The 17,698-nt window shown below is 46.8% G+C and overlaps 1 protein-coding gene across 4 annotated transcripts in view; it reads right to left on the reverse strand.

Moving 5' to 3' along the window:
* The window catches only part of FGD1 (FYVE, RhoGEF and PH domain containing 1), a 197,243-nt gene that overhangs the window by 114,226 nt on the left and 65,319 nt on the right, over positions 1-17,698 (reverse strand). Inside the window, exons 1-2 of one of the 4 annotated variants that reach the window (XM_088455694.1) lie at positions 8,447-8,982; positions 7,838-8,090 (exon numbers count right to left, since the gene is read on the reverse strand). The exons of 1 other annotated variant lie outside the window; for it this stretch is intronic. In XM_088455694.1, the coding sequence (XP_088311820.1) occupies positions 7,838-7,997 (160 nt within the window). In that variant the 5' untranslated portion in view covers positions 7,998-8,090; positions 8,447-8,982. 2 more of the 4 variants (XM_088455693.1, XM_088455698.1) reach the window with 2 other exon arrangements.

Consider the following 17,698-nt stretch of genomic DNA (forward strand, 5'->3'; position numbering starts at 1 on the left):
CTGGGTTCAAGCTGTCAGATAAGTCTGTCAGACCGAGAGACATTTTATCTGACAAAATCTGCCCAGCATTATGGGGCCCAAACATCTGCAATGTATTGCCCCAATTCCCTGTTTTGGCGACGCCAGGGAATCCGGGAAATCCAACATGCTGGAAATCCTTGATTCGCCAATCCCAACCAAAAAATTATCGGGACTGAAGAGTTGGGTTTTTAACATGTTTTTCCCCGATCCGCCGGTGGATCACAATCATCGGTGTTCATGTATCTGTGATCGGCAAAACAGGGAATCGAGGCCATAGATGTATGGCTCGCATGTAATGCTGCTGTAACTTGTACTTTATTTTCTTTCTATTTATATCTACAGATACTTGATCATTTCTTGTCTTGTTTTTCTCTGTATCTAATTATAATTCAGAAAATCCCCTTACTACTGGTTTTGTTTTAGGTCATTGCTCATTTCATTCATAGAAGTTATGGTTTGATTTATTAAAAAAACAAACAAATGGAATCCTACAGACTGCTAGTATTACTTACTATTACTGATGATTGAAAAAAAAAAAAAAAAAAGACAAAAAAAGGACTAGGGAGCTCATCCAGACCCGCTCGCAATTTGCGATCGCTTGCTCCGAGCGTATGGAAATTCGGCTAAGTGACGTCAAAGCAGCCGCTCGCAGGGTAAGTCATAAGCACTCCCACTTTGTTTTGTCGAGCGATCGCTTTTTGTTTGTAGACGCCCACTTGCGTACGTCATCTCCAGGAAGTGCATGAAACCATTGGTACATCGAGCAGCATCGGTTGCGATCGCAGTGCTTGAGGTTGACTATACCCTGTCGCAAGCACTGCAAGCATTTCAGTGTATATTTCTAGCACGTGACGTGTTAATTATGCACGCCTCTGAAACGGCGTTTAAAAACTTAGGCACGGCTGAGTCTGCAACTCCACTCTCCCCGTTACTACTGCCCTGCCCCTGTTACCACCCACAAACGGCCTCTCCTGTCACTCATTCCTCTGGGATCGTATCCCGAACGCTCGTACTAGTTTGCGGACGTGCACTGCGATCTATACACATGCGCACATTTGCAAACATCGCCAGCAACGAGCGATCGCTTGCTAGCGAGCTGGTCTGAATCAAGTCGTAGATGTACTAAAACTTCTTAAAAGGAGATGTCTAGTTATTGCCCAATCAGGTTATAGCTATCAATTATCTAGTAAGTCAAGAAGACGCAAGCTAGAACCTTATTCATTATGGTTGCTATGGCAATACCACCAGTTTTCCTTTTAGTACATCACACAAAAGTCCATCAAGTGAGCCTTTTATATAACCATTGGAGACCTGTGCATCATTGTGGGGCTGTGTAAACGATCACTTATCACCACATATTGCAGCGGTAGGAAATTACTATAAGTGCCAAATTATCACAATCTTCTTGCAGGGACAGTGGCTGTGATAAGAGCCTGTCCCAGTGGGGAGAGAATAGTAAAAAGTGATCGCTATCACTTTTACGGCCGGGTTTGGACCACTGCCATCAGGTGCACATGTGCAATTAGCTCTGAAGAGCCCTCTCCAAGCAAAAGGCAGCCTATAGCAAGGGCAGAGTCTCAGGGAACATGGCGCCTCGTGCTGTGTTCCCGAAAACTTTACAAAACTCTGGAAAAATGGCAGCCATGCTATTTTTCTGGCGATTTCTGTGTGAAGCTCCAGCCGACATAGCAGGATTCATGGGAGATGTAAGTATAACTAATGCACCCATTATAGATACGCCAGTGGCCTATAGGCTACAATGACTATTGCCATTTAAAGAATACATTTCAGGAAAATAATGTTCCCTTACACTCTATGGTGACGGGAGTCTGCATCACTTCTTTCATGACCGCCGGACGAGAGCCCGGGCGGTTGAAATCCCGACGACGGCAGGCAGAAAAGCGGAGATCCCGACGGAGGTGAGTAAACTACCTATCCCCCCCCCTCCGTTAGGAGTGCCTAACCTCCCCCTTAGTGCCTAACCCTAACCGCCCCCTGGGGTGCCTAAACCTAATCCCCCTCCCCGCACTCTAAACCTAACCTTCCCCCGGGGGTGCCAAACACTAACGCCCCCTTCTCGTAACCTAGCCCTAACCTTCCCGGGGGAGTGGGGGGTGCCTAACCCTAACCCTCCCCCCCACGGCTATGAGGACGCAGGACCGTACTTACCTCGTTCGGTCCTGCGTCATTCTGGATTCCGGAGTCGGGATTATGATTGGCATCGGTATTTTGACGCCTATCAATAATCCCTAGCCGGCATTCTGCCGTCGGGATTGTGAACGGCGGCCGGTCATATGACTGCATCCCCATTTTCTCATTATAAGTATAAAAACCAATCCTCAGAAGAAAAGCAACCACACTAATTCTTAAATGCATCCAGTGATTCTGCAATGACAATCTCCCCAGCAGTAAATACAGTCTAACCACCCTCCCAGTGAATACTCCCTTTCTATGGTAATAGTAAAATAGTCAAATAGATGCCCTCTTTCAGCCCTGCATGTAAAAGCTCATCAGACAAATCTTGTATTGTGCCTGATTGTACTTGTAGACATTAATTAGGTTACCTCTGAGGATTCTTATTTCCAAAGCAAACAACCCCAGTTTGTCAAGACGTTCACTGTAAACGAACCCCTCTATTACCATTACTAATATGGTAGTGTGTAAGGCGCCCTTGCAGTGTCAGGTGCCAGCTTTATTTATTTTCATTCAATCTTAATTAAAATACACAAAACAAAAAAAACACACCATTACTTTCCACTGTGACACACTGCATTTACTCACCTGAACCACACCTTATAATAAACCTGTGTAAAGAAAATTATATATTATGTAGAAGAGAGTTGTTTCATCATGTTTTGATGACTACAGCTATTTTAGTGCTATTGTGTCTATTTTAATGTATACACATATGGACTGGCACAATTATATGTTTGATAACCACCATAAAGCGCAGAGACTTTTTAATGGATTTCCAGTGGTTGAGACCGTTGCTTATAATGATGTGGTAACCTCAGAGACGCCCGTAGGGGGGGGTTCGGTTTGTTGTTGTCCAGACCCCATCCCCCTCCTGAGGCAAGATCCTGTCTAGTCTTTGAAGTTAGCGGAGGCAAAACTTGCCGACTTCTTAATTAGATCCTGGAGGGAAAGAGCAAGTTGGGGGTAAACAGCGACCGTACTCCTCACTGCTCCCAATGCTGTAATTTGTGCCATTGAGGGACGGGACCTCAAGTATCATCAATCTCAGATCGCTCCTTTCTTTGGGGAAGGAGGAGTATCTGAGATGCTGATTTGCTCTATCTGGAGTCCTGAGAGTTCCCTGAAGATGTGAGGGCAGTTAAGGTGCAGGTCAACGTACCATAGGCCTGTAAAATTATATATGACACACACACACACACACACACACACACACACACCCCCCACCCCCCCCACCCCCCCCCACCCAATTTAATGGAGTCTCTGCCAGCAGAGCTCTTGAAATCAAGTAGGCTTGAATCAGTATTCTGGACACAACTAATTGGACCAGGCTTACTTTGGTATATAAAATGACAATGTCAATAGGTAGTAACTCCAGTGAATGTTACACTAATTGCAAGAGTGAGCTTCGTAAAATCAGGTAATCTCTATACAATGTAGATGCCCTATGACAGGGGTGGGGAAACTTTTTTCTGCAGAGGGCCATTTTGATATATATAACATTATTCTCGGGCCTGGTGCTGGCCATGCCCCCTCTGTGTGATGTCACACAGGGGTGGGGCCACAATCGCCACTGATTACAGCAATACCCGGAGCATTCTGAGGATGCTACAGGGAGCTGTAATGGCAGTGGTGTGACCATCTGAAGCGTCCTAAGGACGCTTCAGGCGGCACTGCTGCATAGATTCTGGCTCCAGGGTGCCATTCTACGCACCCTGCTAGCCAGATGAGGCTAGCAGAAAAAAGCTCAGAGGGCCAGACCAAATGTTTCCGGGGCCTTACACAGCCCCCCGGGCCTGAGGTTCCCCATCCCTTCCCTATGACATCTCACTGAGACTGCAGGTATCCAGCCCTACCAGTGACCCATAGGAGTCAGGAAATGTGACTTTACCTACTTCCTACAGCGCCCAGCCATACGTCTGCCATAGTCACTTGATTTACTGTTGGTTCCTCTTATATTATACATGGGTTAATACTGCCACTGCATGCTGGCACCTGGATCAACCAAAGAGGACAATAAATAATTAAGTGTCTGTACTTAATTTCAACATACGACAAGTACAATAACGGCCTTGTCTCAATCCTTGTCCTAAAACTAACTGAAACACATCTGAGTCTCACCCACAGGCCAGCACATGGAGAACTGCCACATCTTCCTGCAGAGTCTGCTCCAGCGCAGACCGCAAGAGACTAGAAATCCTTGCTCCAGCGGGTTTGCTGACTCCTTGTCCAGATGTTCCCAGCCCACGCTGTATAAACACAGCTCAGCCTAAACAATGCAGCCCTCAATGAGGAGCAGCTTCCCCGAGCTTCGCAATGAGCTGTCACACTTGTACAGGAATCCAATGCAGAAAAGAAGACAACATATACACAACCACATGCACACATATTGTAGACGTAGGGTATAGATGGTAGCCAAAAAAACACTTGAGGGTGAATGGAGAGCATCAAGTATATTGAAAGCAACTGCAAAGCTTGAGTTGTTGACAGTTGACTCTTTGTAATGAAAATGGCTATTACTTAACAGTATTGATCAGTAAATGAATCTCTTCTGCTAAAGCACTTTAAATAAATTAAAACTAGGAAATCCAGCATTGCCCAATAAGCTTCCTCCGGTCCTGCCGGCCATTGATTTGATTTGCACAATTGCAAGTAATCAGCAGGTGCCATGGTCAACCTCAGATCTCAATGTATACCTAGACATTTGAAGAACTGGAAGATATGTCACACATGGAGAGGAGACCGAATTATGGAGAACTGCACCAAATCAACATTATAGAACCAGAGTGTGACAGAAGCATTGGCTTCTCCTGCCAGATAACAAGAGATCAATCTAGAACAGGGGTGGGGAACCTTTTTTCTGCTCAGGGCCATTTTGATATATAACATTATTCGCAGGCCCGATGCAGGCCACGACCCTCTGTGTGACATCACACGGGGCCAGGGCCACAATCGCCGGTCATTATAGCAATGCCTGGAGCATCCTGAGGATGCTCCGGGGAGCTGTAAGGGCAGCAGTGTGACTGTTTGAAGCGTCCTAAGGACGCTCCAGGTGGTACTGCTGCATAGATTATGGCTGCAGGGTGCCATTGTAAGCACCCTGCTAGCCAGATGAAGCTAGTAGAAAAAAAGCTCAGAGGGCCATATCAAATGAGTCCGGGGACATTATACGGCCCACGGGCCTGAGGTTCCCCATCCCTGATCTAGAACATTTTACCTAGCTTCTGTAAGTGTGTTACTAAACCTGGCCAAGATCTAAAAAAGGGCATCTTATTGTGCCATAATCCCAATATCTACTTTATACAGACCCCATTTCAAATTTTGTAGTTGAGGTTGATCAACTTAAACCAAATTGTTGCATGTGTGGGGTTCTACTGACCACCAATGATTGCTGAAAATAAATAAAATGCATCCAGTGACTGCTGTTACTGTGGGGGAGATGTACCAATCCTTGGGGAGAGATAAAGTGGACAGAAAAAAAGTACCAACCAATCAGCTCGTAGCTGTCATTTTACAGACTGTCTGAAAAATGACAGCTAGGAACTGATTGGTTGGTACTTTAGCTTTCTCTCTCCAAGGCTTGGTACATCTCCCCCTGTGTGTGAAGTCATTGGAAGACCCTAAGGGATACAAAACGGCCATCCTGCAATCACGTCAACAGACAGATCTGTTATTAATTATTATAATCATCATCTGACAGTAGAAAAGCTTTGGGAAAATAGTATAGTGTGGGGGTGGGCCTAAAACTTGGGGGGACGCTCTAACGTAATTGGGGGGGGGGCTGATCTAGAAGTCAACAACGTAGAAAGACATATCATCATCATTTTAATAGTGTGAATACAGGTATACCGTACAACTAGTATATCTCCTATACTAGGCATCATTTACCAAACATCATTTTTGAGGTTAGAGCTCCTTTAAGCAGCATCGGTGCCGTCTCTCTGCCGCTAGGAACCACCCTGATCCTGCAGATATTCTCAGTGTTACATGAAAGACTACATCCCTGACACAGTCTGCCCCCCTGGGCGCATTTTCTATCATTAAACTTGATCAGGAGACATAAGGGGCATTCCTGATCATTGCTGCTTTCCTTTTTATGTTCTTTAAATCTCATTGTAAATAAATTTGATATTTTTAGGTTAGATTTGGGATAGAGGGCATAGATCGGGATTGAGACTCAGGGATGTAGCTAGCTTTGTACTTTTATAAACCCTAACTAAAATCCTATACTTAGGGGCTTATTTATTCAGTGGTAACGGCAAATATTAAGGATTTGCCAGATGCACCATGGAGGGAACGTAGCAGATATCTCCGAAGCAGCCCCAAAGGTTACTAGGCTGTCGGATTTATTAAGCTCTTCAGATGGCGTCAGCCCGCTGTAGCCTATGGGCCACAACCACAAAATGTATCGGGCTAGGGATCTGTCTCTGCTTGCACATGCGCCGCCTGTCGTTAGCGGATGCGCAGCAACTGTCTGAAGTAGAAAGCAAAGTGATGGCGGATGTCGGCGACTAATGGAGCCTACACACTTGGCGATATGCTCACGTTCCAACTTTGTGTCTGATTTCCCCTTGAACTCTCCCCGGCAGTCGTGGGCACGATTTGGTGTTAAAAACTGTCCAATGTGACAAACGATCTATTGTGCCTCCTAACTATTCATAGTGCATCGTGACTGAGATGGTCAGATCTGCCCTACAGCACGGCAGATCTGAAGATGCGATGTACGACCTGCCGGGACGCGCATCGGCATCGTAATCGTGAGTGGACACACAATTTGGGCATATTTTACACAATTTGTCGTCAAGATGTGTCGGAATCTGGCAAATTGTGTAAAATATTGCTAAGTGTGTAGACACCTTAAGAAATAATACATTCAGGCGAATACAGATCCTTTATTGCAGCGAAATGCATATATTATATATATATATATATATATATATATATATATATATATATATATACACACACACATACACACACCACTTAGTCTTAAAGACTTAATTTAAAAATGGAAGCATTTACAATCAAGAACTCACCTGCCCAACTCCTTCTCATAGGAGGTAGTGGGGAATTTGTACTGGGTGCATTGAGACGTGATTACAGGAGTACACATACAGGGGAATGGATGCTCAGGGATGAAGCCTTTCATATAACCATGGTTCTGACAGCTGCAGAAATTCCTGGTTACTGCTAATTAGCTGCACTCCGGCATCACAGGTAAGAACAAGCAGCCAATCATAGGAGGGTACAAGCTCTAGCGGATAATAATTGGCAGGATTTAGTAAAACTGGAATTCCCAAGGGAGAAGGTTTTTTTTTTTCCTTTTAACTGCACTGTACAATATATTATTTGGTCGTTACAGGTAAACTGATATATTAATAAAACACGTGACAGTAATAGAAGTGTATAATAATCTAATTATCAAAGGGGTTTTCCATTATAGACAACCAGAGCCGACATCCAGGCTCTGTGCAAGTCCTCCTGGGACCCTGCTTAATTAATAGTACAGGTCCCCCCAGTCAAATTTGTATAATTGGAAAAGGAGGGGATTTGGTCAAATTAATATTTAAACCTTAAAAAAAAAAAAATACAATATATTGTATTCCGGTGCCCCTTTACTCACCATCATTTTGCAGAGCTTGGGTGCCAGGACCAGGTGCAGCCCCCCCAATATGATAAGAAAAGCGTCTGGATTGGAACTGTTTGGCGTAGGATCCAGGTTCCTCTCGGGTGCTGGCTGGAGGGTATGTATACACAGTGCTCCGTGGTCGGTTTACCTGCATGCTTGCAGGGTGGAAGGGACAGGCCTGTGTCCCTTTAACTGGCAGCTCAACCTCTCCCCTCTGACCATAAGGCAAGCCCGGAGAGGGGTATGGCTGACAAGACATAAGGAGGATCCAGGCATTGGTAGAAGTACATGGACAAAAATTAGCAGCACCGTTATTGCACAACACCAAGATATCTCCAGCTATAAATTCCTTTTCTTATGCCAGATGAGATGTGACGAAACCTTGACTTAAATATCCTTATATTTGATTTTCTTTTTCTCCCCCCACCAAAAGAGCTGCAGTATTCCTATAATCCAAGGTGCTGTATCAGCAAGAGCTCCCACAGAGGACACGGAGTGTGTGTGTGTGTGTGGACTGAATCAAACGCTGCAGTAAGGCTGGGAGCCCAGCAGGTCTGTCTATAGGGTCTCCTATAATACTACGGAATAAGACAGAGCAGTTACCTAATTACATCCTGGAGGGGCTCTGTGCGCTGGCTCACCATCCTTCCCACTGGCTTCCTGGGGATTGAGCCTGACTGCTAATCCATCACTCCTGTTCCTTCACAGGGAGCAGATTGCTTGCCTTGAGGAAGATCTGCCCCTGTATTAATAACTTGTCCTGAGATGTCCTTAAATCGTTTGCAGCAGATTACAAAAAAATAAAAAAAAATCAGTATTACCTGATTGTACGCCCTCTACCTATTGCCCCTGCAGCAGCACCCTTGGGTGCCTTATGCCCAACGCAGAGGCGCAGACTGTGCACCTCACACAGGCTCACCCTGTCATTCTCTTTGTTCTCTCTGCTTTTGCTAGTGATGCTTTTGGCTTCTAAACACACTCCTGCTGCCTTCAGTTTTCTCTTCCTTTCTCTTCTCTCTTTTTTTCTCTCTCTTCTTTCCCTGTGTATGTGAAATCTGACTCTCTTCCTCTGCCGTTGGATTTCACGTCAGATGTATTTAAAATCTGGTCTGGATTTTCCCCTTAGCACATGGTTCTCCCACCCCCATCTCACTGGAAGACTGTCCTTTGCTTTTTCAAGACTTATTATGCGGCATCACTTGGTGTTATTAACCCCTTTGCTGCTGCTGTATTATACTGAGCAGGGTCAGGCTAAGGGTTGGCCCCCATCTGGCACTCAGTGAATCACACATCATAGAGGTGGTCTGTAAATGAGAGCAGATCCTCTGGGATTGGGGGTGGGTTGGTTGATTTATTTATTAATAACCATTATTTATATAGCGCCAGCATAATCCGTTGCCTTTTACAATTGGGAATTAATGAGAATTTATCAACCAGCGGGCCATCCACTGCGAGGATACCCAAAGAGTTAACATCTGCTGCTGTCGTGGTTCATTCACCAGCAGTGATCGATTAATACAGGGTTAATTCCAATTCACTGTCTATACCGACTCATGTTGATACCACCTGTCACTGGCTGCCGAGCCCGTCCTTCTGTCTCTCTCGCCACGCTATTATCCCCTATATTGCCCTATAGAACCGGCCTGCCACGCTTAAGTTCCTTTTATTTGTATGATATTACAGATGCGGGCTGCAGCTTTGCAGAATCTTGCAGATGACTATACCCAGGTTTAGTTGAATTTAGACATTCATTTGGGTTAAAATTCCATCCAAGCAAAGGGAGAAATGTATTTCCATCATTTTTGTTTTTTTTTCCCATGGTAAAACATTTTATAAAAAATAAAATATTCAGGCCAGGGACAGAACAAGTTGTTTATGTGAGGTTTGGGGAGACGTTATGCTGCAAGTAGGCAGGGTCTGCATACTACATGTTGTTGGATCAGGTAGCTGCACTAGGTGTTTTTATTTTATTTCCCAGAAGCCACTCCTTTACTGCTGGATGCTTAGCATGTCGACGGTGACCATGTCGGCATTCATGTCTACACGGATATGATATGATGAACTGTCAACAAACTATCTCTGGTGGTCCAGTTTTATCTTCTCCCGGCTCCAGCATCTTCTTCCGGATTATATTAAGGATCAAAAACGATTGTTGGACATTTCATTCTAGGCCAAGTAGAAGGATGTTTGATAATTTTATATCATTTTATTGACTGCTGAGTGCTGGCTATTCTAACGTTTGGATACATATGTGAAGATAGACAACTACAGAAGGAGTGATGGAGGGGCTACTGTTTAGAATAAAATAAGTATTCATATACAATGTTCCTATAGAAACGCTTACTCCCTTAAAACAAAAGGGTGGCAGCTGTAATTAGTAAACTCCTCCAACACGTTTGGTCTCAGCAGATTCATTAATGGTGCATACACACGGTACGAGCTGTAGCACCAACGACTTGAAAGATATCTTTCAGATCTTTTGGTGCATACACACTGTCAGATTGATATATTGTTATCGTTCACATCGACCAGTTTCTGGCCCCTTCAAACGATGGTCAATGCGCGGGCACGGATGATCGATATCGACCAACGCCCGTGCATGCAGGCTAACCTGGTCGATATCGATAGCCGGTTTACTATAGGGACCAGCGATCGTTGATCGTGGGTCGTTACAGTAGTTGGGGGTTTGAAGCATGTGTTGGATGTTCGATATGGAACACATGCAGGACGATCAGATAACGATCGTTATCTGATCGTCTCCAAGTCTGACCGTGTGAAATCCTCCATTTCACAGATATCTTTCAGTGAAGTCATCCTGCCACATCTCTGAACAGGCAAAGTTGATGATATCGTCCAAGTTGGCCTGCAGGCATGGACGATGAAAGATATCTTTATCGGGAAAGCGCATCGTTGGTCGTTGACAGGTTGGTAAGTACATAAAAATTAACGATAACTATATGAACTATATAGTTATTGTTCATATCGTTCAGTTTTATCGCTTTGTGTGTACGCACCTTAAGGGAACAGAGACCTTCAGTTGAATGAACAGGAATGATTAAAAAAAAACGTATATTGTCCAAGAGAGTCAGCTGATCAGAAACACCATATTGTGACAAAACTGTTGTACAAGATAATTCATCAGAACCAATCTTGATGAGATGGAAGTGACTAAGAGGTGTATGTACTAAGCCTTGGATGGAGATAAAGTACCAACCAGTCAGCTCCTGTCACTTTACAGTTTGAAAAATGACAGGAACTGATTGGTTGGTACTTTACTCCGTTCACTTTCTCTCTCCAAGGCTTAAGCTGGCTACACACTAAACAACGTACGTACCCAGAGATGCGACACACGACCCCCCCTGCCGACGGGCCGACATATTGGGCAGTCTGTACACACTGGGCGAACCATTGCCTGATCGCCCAATATGCTGGGCCCTGCCACATAGCGCTGCATGGGATCGTCAGCCGCATCCCCTGGACAGCATGTACAAAAGATCAGGCGATGTGACTGTTGACCGCACGGGAGCCCACACTGCACGATTTGTGGTTCCGATGCATTGGAATCAGCCAAATCGTTAACAAAATCGTCTAGTGTTTAGTACATAGACCCCACAGCCTGTAAAGTGACAGGAGCTGATTGGTTGGTACTTTTTTTCCATCCATTTTATCTCTCTCCAAAGCTTAGTACATATACCCCACAACCTGTAAAGTGACAGGAGCTGATTGGTTGGTACTTTATCTCCCTCTCCAAGGCTTACTACATAGACCCCAAAATCTCTCTCGTCATGTTATTGAAGGAACATGAATGCTGCCAAGTTGTATAGTAATGTTCATTGTTTGTAAGGTGCCTTGGCTTTCTCTCTACCTGACCTGTTTATTGAGTGGTGGTCAGTTAGCTACTTAGGGGATCAGTATGTATTACCCGGCGGTTCAAATCCTGACAGTGCATGCCCGGCAGGGGTGAAGATCCTGACTGCTGCTAAAGGTAAGTAACCCTAATCTCCCCCCCCCCCCCACCCTAACCCTCCCTTAGGAGTGCCTAACACTAATCCCTCCTCTAAGTGACTAAACCTAACCCCCCCTTCCCTGCTGCCTAAACCTAAATCTCCCCTAACCTCCCCCCGGGGGTGCCTAACCCTAACCCCCCCTTTCCCTAGCCTAAACCTAACCCTCCCGGGGGGGTGCCTAACCCTAATTCCCCCCCGGGAGCCCTAAACCTACCCCCCCCCCGTGGCTGTCCACACCCGGCGCCCGGCTTTCCTTCGATCGGTAAGCCCGGTGTCGGGGATTGTGTCCATCGGCTTCCCTTAGATAGATAGATAGATAGATAGATAGATCAATTTAAGACCTCTAAGAAGAAGGTACTCTGGGCCTGATTCAGACCCGGTCGCAAGCGCTGAGCGCTCGCAACCGGGTCGATGGTGGCCCACAGCGCATGCGCACGACGGAGGAGCCACCCTCTAAGCTAAATATACCTGCTCTTGTGAGAGCTGTTAAAACTATTCTACAAATAGAAGAGAAAGAACCCACTCCTAAGAAAAAACACGCACTTTTTAAGTGACAAAACGTTGTTTTACCAGAGTTTCCTCACTCTGACCAGCTATCTGATCACATAAGTGAAGCTTGGAATATGCCTGGTAAAAGATTTCAAATTCGGTTCAGTTCCTTTTACCCACTTCCAGCTACTGATTGTACTAAATGGAAAGTACCCCCAATGGTGGATTCTCATGTAACACGTCTGGTTAAGAATGCCACGTTACACATTCATACTACAACCTCCTTGAAGGAGACTACAGATAGATGTATAGAAGCTTGTCATAAATCTATATACTCTCTTACAGGAGCTATTACTTGTCCTGATAGGGCTACGGCCTGGGTGGCAAAATACATGGGACATTCCACGGCAACAGACATCAGCCAAGGACTCCAAGCCTAGGACCAAACAAGCCTGGGCTATTACTCGTCAACCTGCCAAGTCTGAGGACAAGCCTGCAGCCTGATGTGGTGGGCCTCTACCTGGGGGCTTCCAGGGTGGGAGGCTGACTTCTTCAATTCACCCATTTTGGCATCAAACCATGTCAGATGCCTGGGTAAGAGAAGTGGTCTCCCACGGATACGCCCTCTCCTTCCTGAGGCGACCCCCCCAACATTTTTTTTGCACAAGACCTCCATCGGACTCAACCAAGGTCTTGCTGCTATGAAAAGCTATTCAGCCCTTACTGAATTCAGGAGTAATAATTCGGGTCCTCTCCTCACAACGGGGCAATCTCCAACCTCAAGTCTCTTAACTAGTTTATCAGGGTGCCCAGGTTTCGTTCTATTATCCTACAGTAATTATGCTTACTGTACATCAATGCCTCCAATACATATGCCACACAGCTGTGCACCAAATGTAGTGTATGCCACATAGCTGTGAATTATGCTATACAGTGCCCCATATACATATGCCACACATGTGCCCCAAATTCTTTATATGCCATACAGCTTTGCCCCAATACATTATGCCACACATCCACTCCCCATTATATGTTAGCACCCATTAACCCCCCCTCCCCGCCACACACACCTCACCCTGCCTGCACTCATTAAACCTACACACACATACACTTACCCTGTCAGCACTCAAAACCACCACCACCCACCCACACACACTAAGCCTGTCTGCACACAGCATAAGCCTAGGTCATCAGTAGACCCAGCCAGGGCTGAAAGAGACATCCTTCAGAGAGGCGTCCTCCAGTGGATGGTGCCCCTAGACAACCTCCTAAAGCTGCCTAATGGTAGCACCGGCTCTGCCCATAGGGTATCGGATTTAGGGGCGCTTTCATGTCGCTTCCCCTTTTTGATATTTCATCAGGACAGGGCTGTTCTTTGAATATGCCCAGGCTTCCTTCCCAAGGTGGTTTCTCGCTTCAACCTGAATGAGGAAATTGTTGTTTTCCGGCCTTTAATTCACCAGACCTCTCAGCCGGTGAGGCCTCTTTCAATGTGGTCCATGCTCTACAGATCTACGTGGACCGTACTGCTTCCATCCAGAAATTAGCCTCCCTCTTTGTCCTATATGGATTCCACAAGAATGGATGGCCAGCTAACAAACAGACTCTGGCCAGATGGATTTGCATGACTATCTCAGACGCTTACACGCAGACGGGCCTTCCTGTGCCGACTACAGTCTCTGCTCATCCTACTCGCTCTGTGGGTCCCTCGTCGGCAGCCCAGTGTGGCGCCTCAGCTGAACAGCTATGCAAGGCGGTCACCTGGTCTTCTGTCCACACCTTTCTAAATGTTTTATGCCTTTGATACATTTGCCTCACAGGCTGCTTCCTTCAGGCGTAGGGTTCTCCTATCAGCTCAGGAGCGTTCCCGACCTTGATCAACTGCTTTGGGACATCCCCAATGTCTCTCTGTGGAGCCCAATGGACCCTGAAGAAGAAAAGGAGAGTTATGGTAAAACTTGGTTAACTCTCTTTCTTCAAAGTCCATAGGTTCCACAGGGCACCCGCCCTGACGCTCCTAGCTTCTATGGGTTTTCTTCTCCAGGTCACTTGTTTCCTACTCTGTGTGAGAGTGTGATTCCTCAGTGTACCAGTCTTCCTTCTATCCTATCCTGCTCCTTGGGCTTGTTAACAAAACTGAAGTGCCCTCAGGCTGTGGGTGGGGTATAGGGGGAAGGACCAGAGCATCCTGGGATTGTAAAGCTTTGCCGTTGGTGTCTGGTCCTACAGGTCCCATCAGTGGCGTAACTACTGCCCCCGCAGCCCCCGCGGTGGCTTGGAGGCGCTGGGTAGCTTGGGGGTGACGGGGGCAGTAGTAGTAACTACGGAGGGTGCAGGGGGTGCGGTCGCACCCCCTGCACCCTCCATCCGCTGGGCACCGGCTGAGTGTGTTACCAGCGGGCGCCCGGCTCCTATTCAAACCCCCAGCGGCAGCCGGAGGACGGAGCTCCCTCCGTCTTCCGGGTCCCGCAGGGCACTATGGGAGTGACGTAATGACGTCACTCCCATAGTGCCGAGGAGCGGACGCCGGGGACGGAGCTCAGGAGTGAGCTCCGTCTTCCGGGTCCCACAGAGCACTATGGGAGTGACGTAATGACGTCACTCCCATACTGCCGAGGAGCGGACGCCGGGGTATGGACGGCAGCAGCACTGGAGCGGGGATAAAGGTAAGTGTTTGTGTTTTTTTCTTTTGTGTGTGTGTTTGTTTGTGTGCGCGCGGAGGGGGGGAGCAACTACAGGCGGCTAACTACAGGGGGCTAACTACTAGAAGGGGCACTACAGGGGGCTAACTACTAGAAGGGGCACTACAGGGGGCCCTGCATAATGGGCACTACTACAGGGGGCACTACTTTAATGAGCACTACTACAGGGGACCCTGCATAATGGGAACTACTACAGGGGGCCCTGCATAATGGGCACTACTACAGGGGGCATTGCATAAGGGGCACTACTACAGGGGGCATTGCATAAGGGGCACTACTACAGGGGACATTGCAAAAGGGACACTACTACAGCGGGCATTGAATAAGGGGCACTAGTATAGGGGGCATTGCATTTTGGGGCACAACTATAGGGGGCACTAATTTGATACACAGTTTACAGGTTATAAACTATGTTCCCAATAATCTGGTTCTACACGGACATAAAAACTGTGCAACCTGTCTTGAGCTGAGGTGACGGACTGGCAGGAGCAGAAAGGAGGGTTGGTGAAGTAGATCTGTCAGGGTGGGATGTAATGGGCATTACTGTTTGGCATAATGTGTATTTGGCATTACTGTGTGCACAATGTGCTATTAGGGGCATTACTGTGTGGCATAATGTGTAAGGGGCATTACTGTGTGGCATAATGTGTTGTATGTGGCATTACAGTGTGGCATAATGTGAAACGGGCATTACAGCATGGCATAAATTTGTTATAAGCTCTTTACTGTATGTCATTATGTTATATGTGGCATTATTGTGTGGGATGTGTAAGGGGCATTGCTGTGTGCCATAATGTGTTGTAAGGGGCACTCCGGTGTGGCATAATGTGTTGTAAGGGGCATTCCGGCGTGGCACACTGTGTTATAAGTGGCATTACTTAGTGTGTCATAATGTGTAAGGCACGTTGCTGTATCATGTAACCACACACCTTAAACGTAGTCTTTGGGTGTGTTTGTTCCTTGGGGGGGGGGGGGGTTTGCCTGAAACTTTTTGGCCATGGGGGAGCAAAATTTATAGTTACGCCACTGGGTCCCATCTACACCCGAATGTCTCCCTGTGGACCCTTTGTACTTCGAAGAAAGAAAGGTACGTTTTACCATAACTCTCCTTTTTTGGTATTGTACTCAGTGGCGTAAATTCATCCCAAACGCCCGGAGGCGAGTTATAATTTGGTCACAGCCACTGACACTGTAATGAAGTATTTCGCAAGCAGATACACACAGACTATAGGCATGCCATGGAGGGGTGAGACAGAGAGTTGTGGGTGAGGGGGGCTCCGGACGTGTCACACTGACAAAAGAAGTTGCTGAGGAGCAGTAACACCAATGAGTACAGATATAGGCTATAGATAGACGGAGGCGGCAGCTGATGGTCTGACACAGAGCTCTCTACTAATGTATGGTGGCTTCTCAGGTGCCAGGAAGGGGTGCCATGTATTGGGCGGCCGTAACGGCACACTCCGGGTACATAGTTACAGCCCTAAGTGGGGTGAATATATTGAGGGCAAGGGAGCAGGTGCCCCTTCAGTACTGGAGCCCGGCGGCAGGCGCCTCCATCGTCTCTCATAGTTCTGCTCCTGATTGGACTCAAATGTGATTGAGTGTTGTCTAATCTTCATCCAATATTTTAGTCAGAGAGTTTTAGTAAATAAAATAAATCCAAAAGAGAGAGGGGTTACCAATCCAGTACCCCAATGATGTATACTTGACCAGCCCTCTTTAAAACATTTATTGGTGACAATAAGACTAGTATTGAAAGGAAAGTATGCCTTTTTGCAAATTACACAAAGTTACGTAACAGGTTAGATACAGTGGTAACATTTAACAGTCTGGCAATTAAAGGTCATTGCTAAAATAATGCTAAAAAAGTTGCCTGCATCTCAAAAATCAAAAGCTTGAATACAGTATTAATGGGACAAAACTAATGAGTAATTCAGGTGACTTAAACTTAGGCAAACGCAGGAGCAAAGCAATGAGGAAGGCCAATTGTGGAATCGGTAGCAGAAATATGTACAGGTCATTGATGATTATAGTAGGTGTGAAGCTTCTGCTAGTGCCATAAATTTGAGTAACGGCACCTGGTGCCCGCCACGACCCCTTCATTGCATGGCATGGAGTTGGGGGGCGGGGAGGGCTGGCTGTTATGGCTGCAGTCTGCCGTTTGGATCGTCCAGAGGATACTCTGGGCAGCATTCCATCTGCGATTCTGGCTGCAGGGTCTGTTCCAGGCCCCCCTACTAGCCAGACTCAGGGACCGCGGATGGTCAGCAGTGGTGCCCACAGAACCCTGCGCTCTCCCATAGCTAGTTACAGTCCTGGCTTCTGCTAACAGTGCTTGATCCTTCTCAGGGCTGGATTAAGAGGCGATCACCCCGGGGCCCCCACACAGGGTCGGTATGACCTGGCTGAGAACAGGTGTCCAGTGGAACCTGTTCCCAGATGGGGGCTCAGGTTCCGCGGCTCTATGTCCTAGTGCATGCAGCAGCACAGACAGTACTTCTGCATACAGCGCAGAGCGGCTCCCGAGTCCCTTCATCTGCGTCACGTGACACATCAAGTCCGTGCCGCTGATGAGGAGACTAGGGAGCAGCTCTGCCGGGAGGTCAGGTGAGTGATCAGTGCAGTGGATGGACCAGTAGGCTCCGTGTGGCTTGGAG

Source organism: Taudactylus pleione, unplaced genomic scaffold (assembly GCF_031769625.1).
Source record: "Taudactylus pleione unplaced genomic scaffold, aTauple2 ptg000665l, whole genome shotgun sequence".
Taxonomy (NCBI): Eukaryota; Metazoa; Chordata; class Amphibia; order Anura; family Myobatrachidae; genus Taudactylus; species Taudactylus pleione.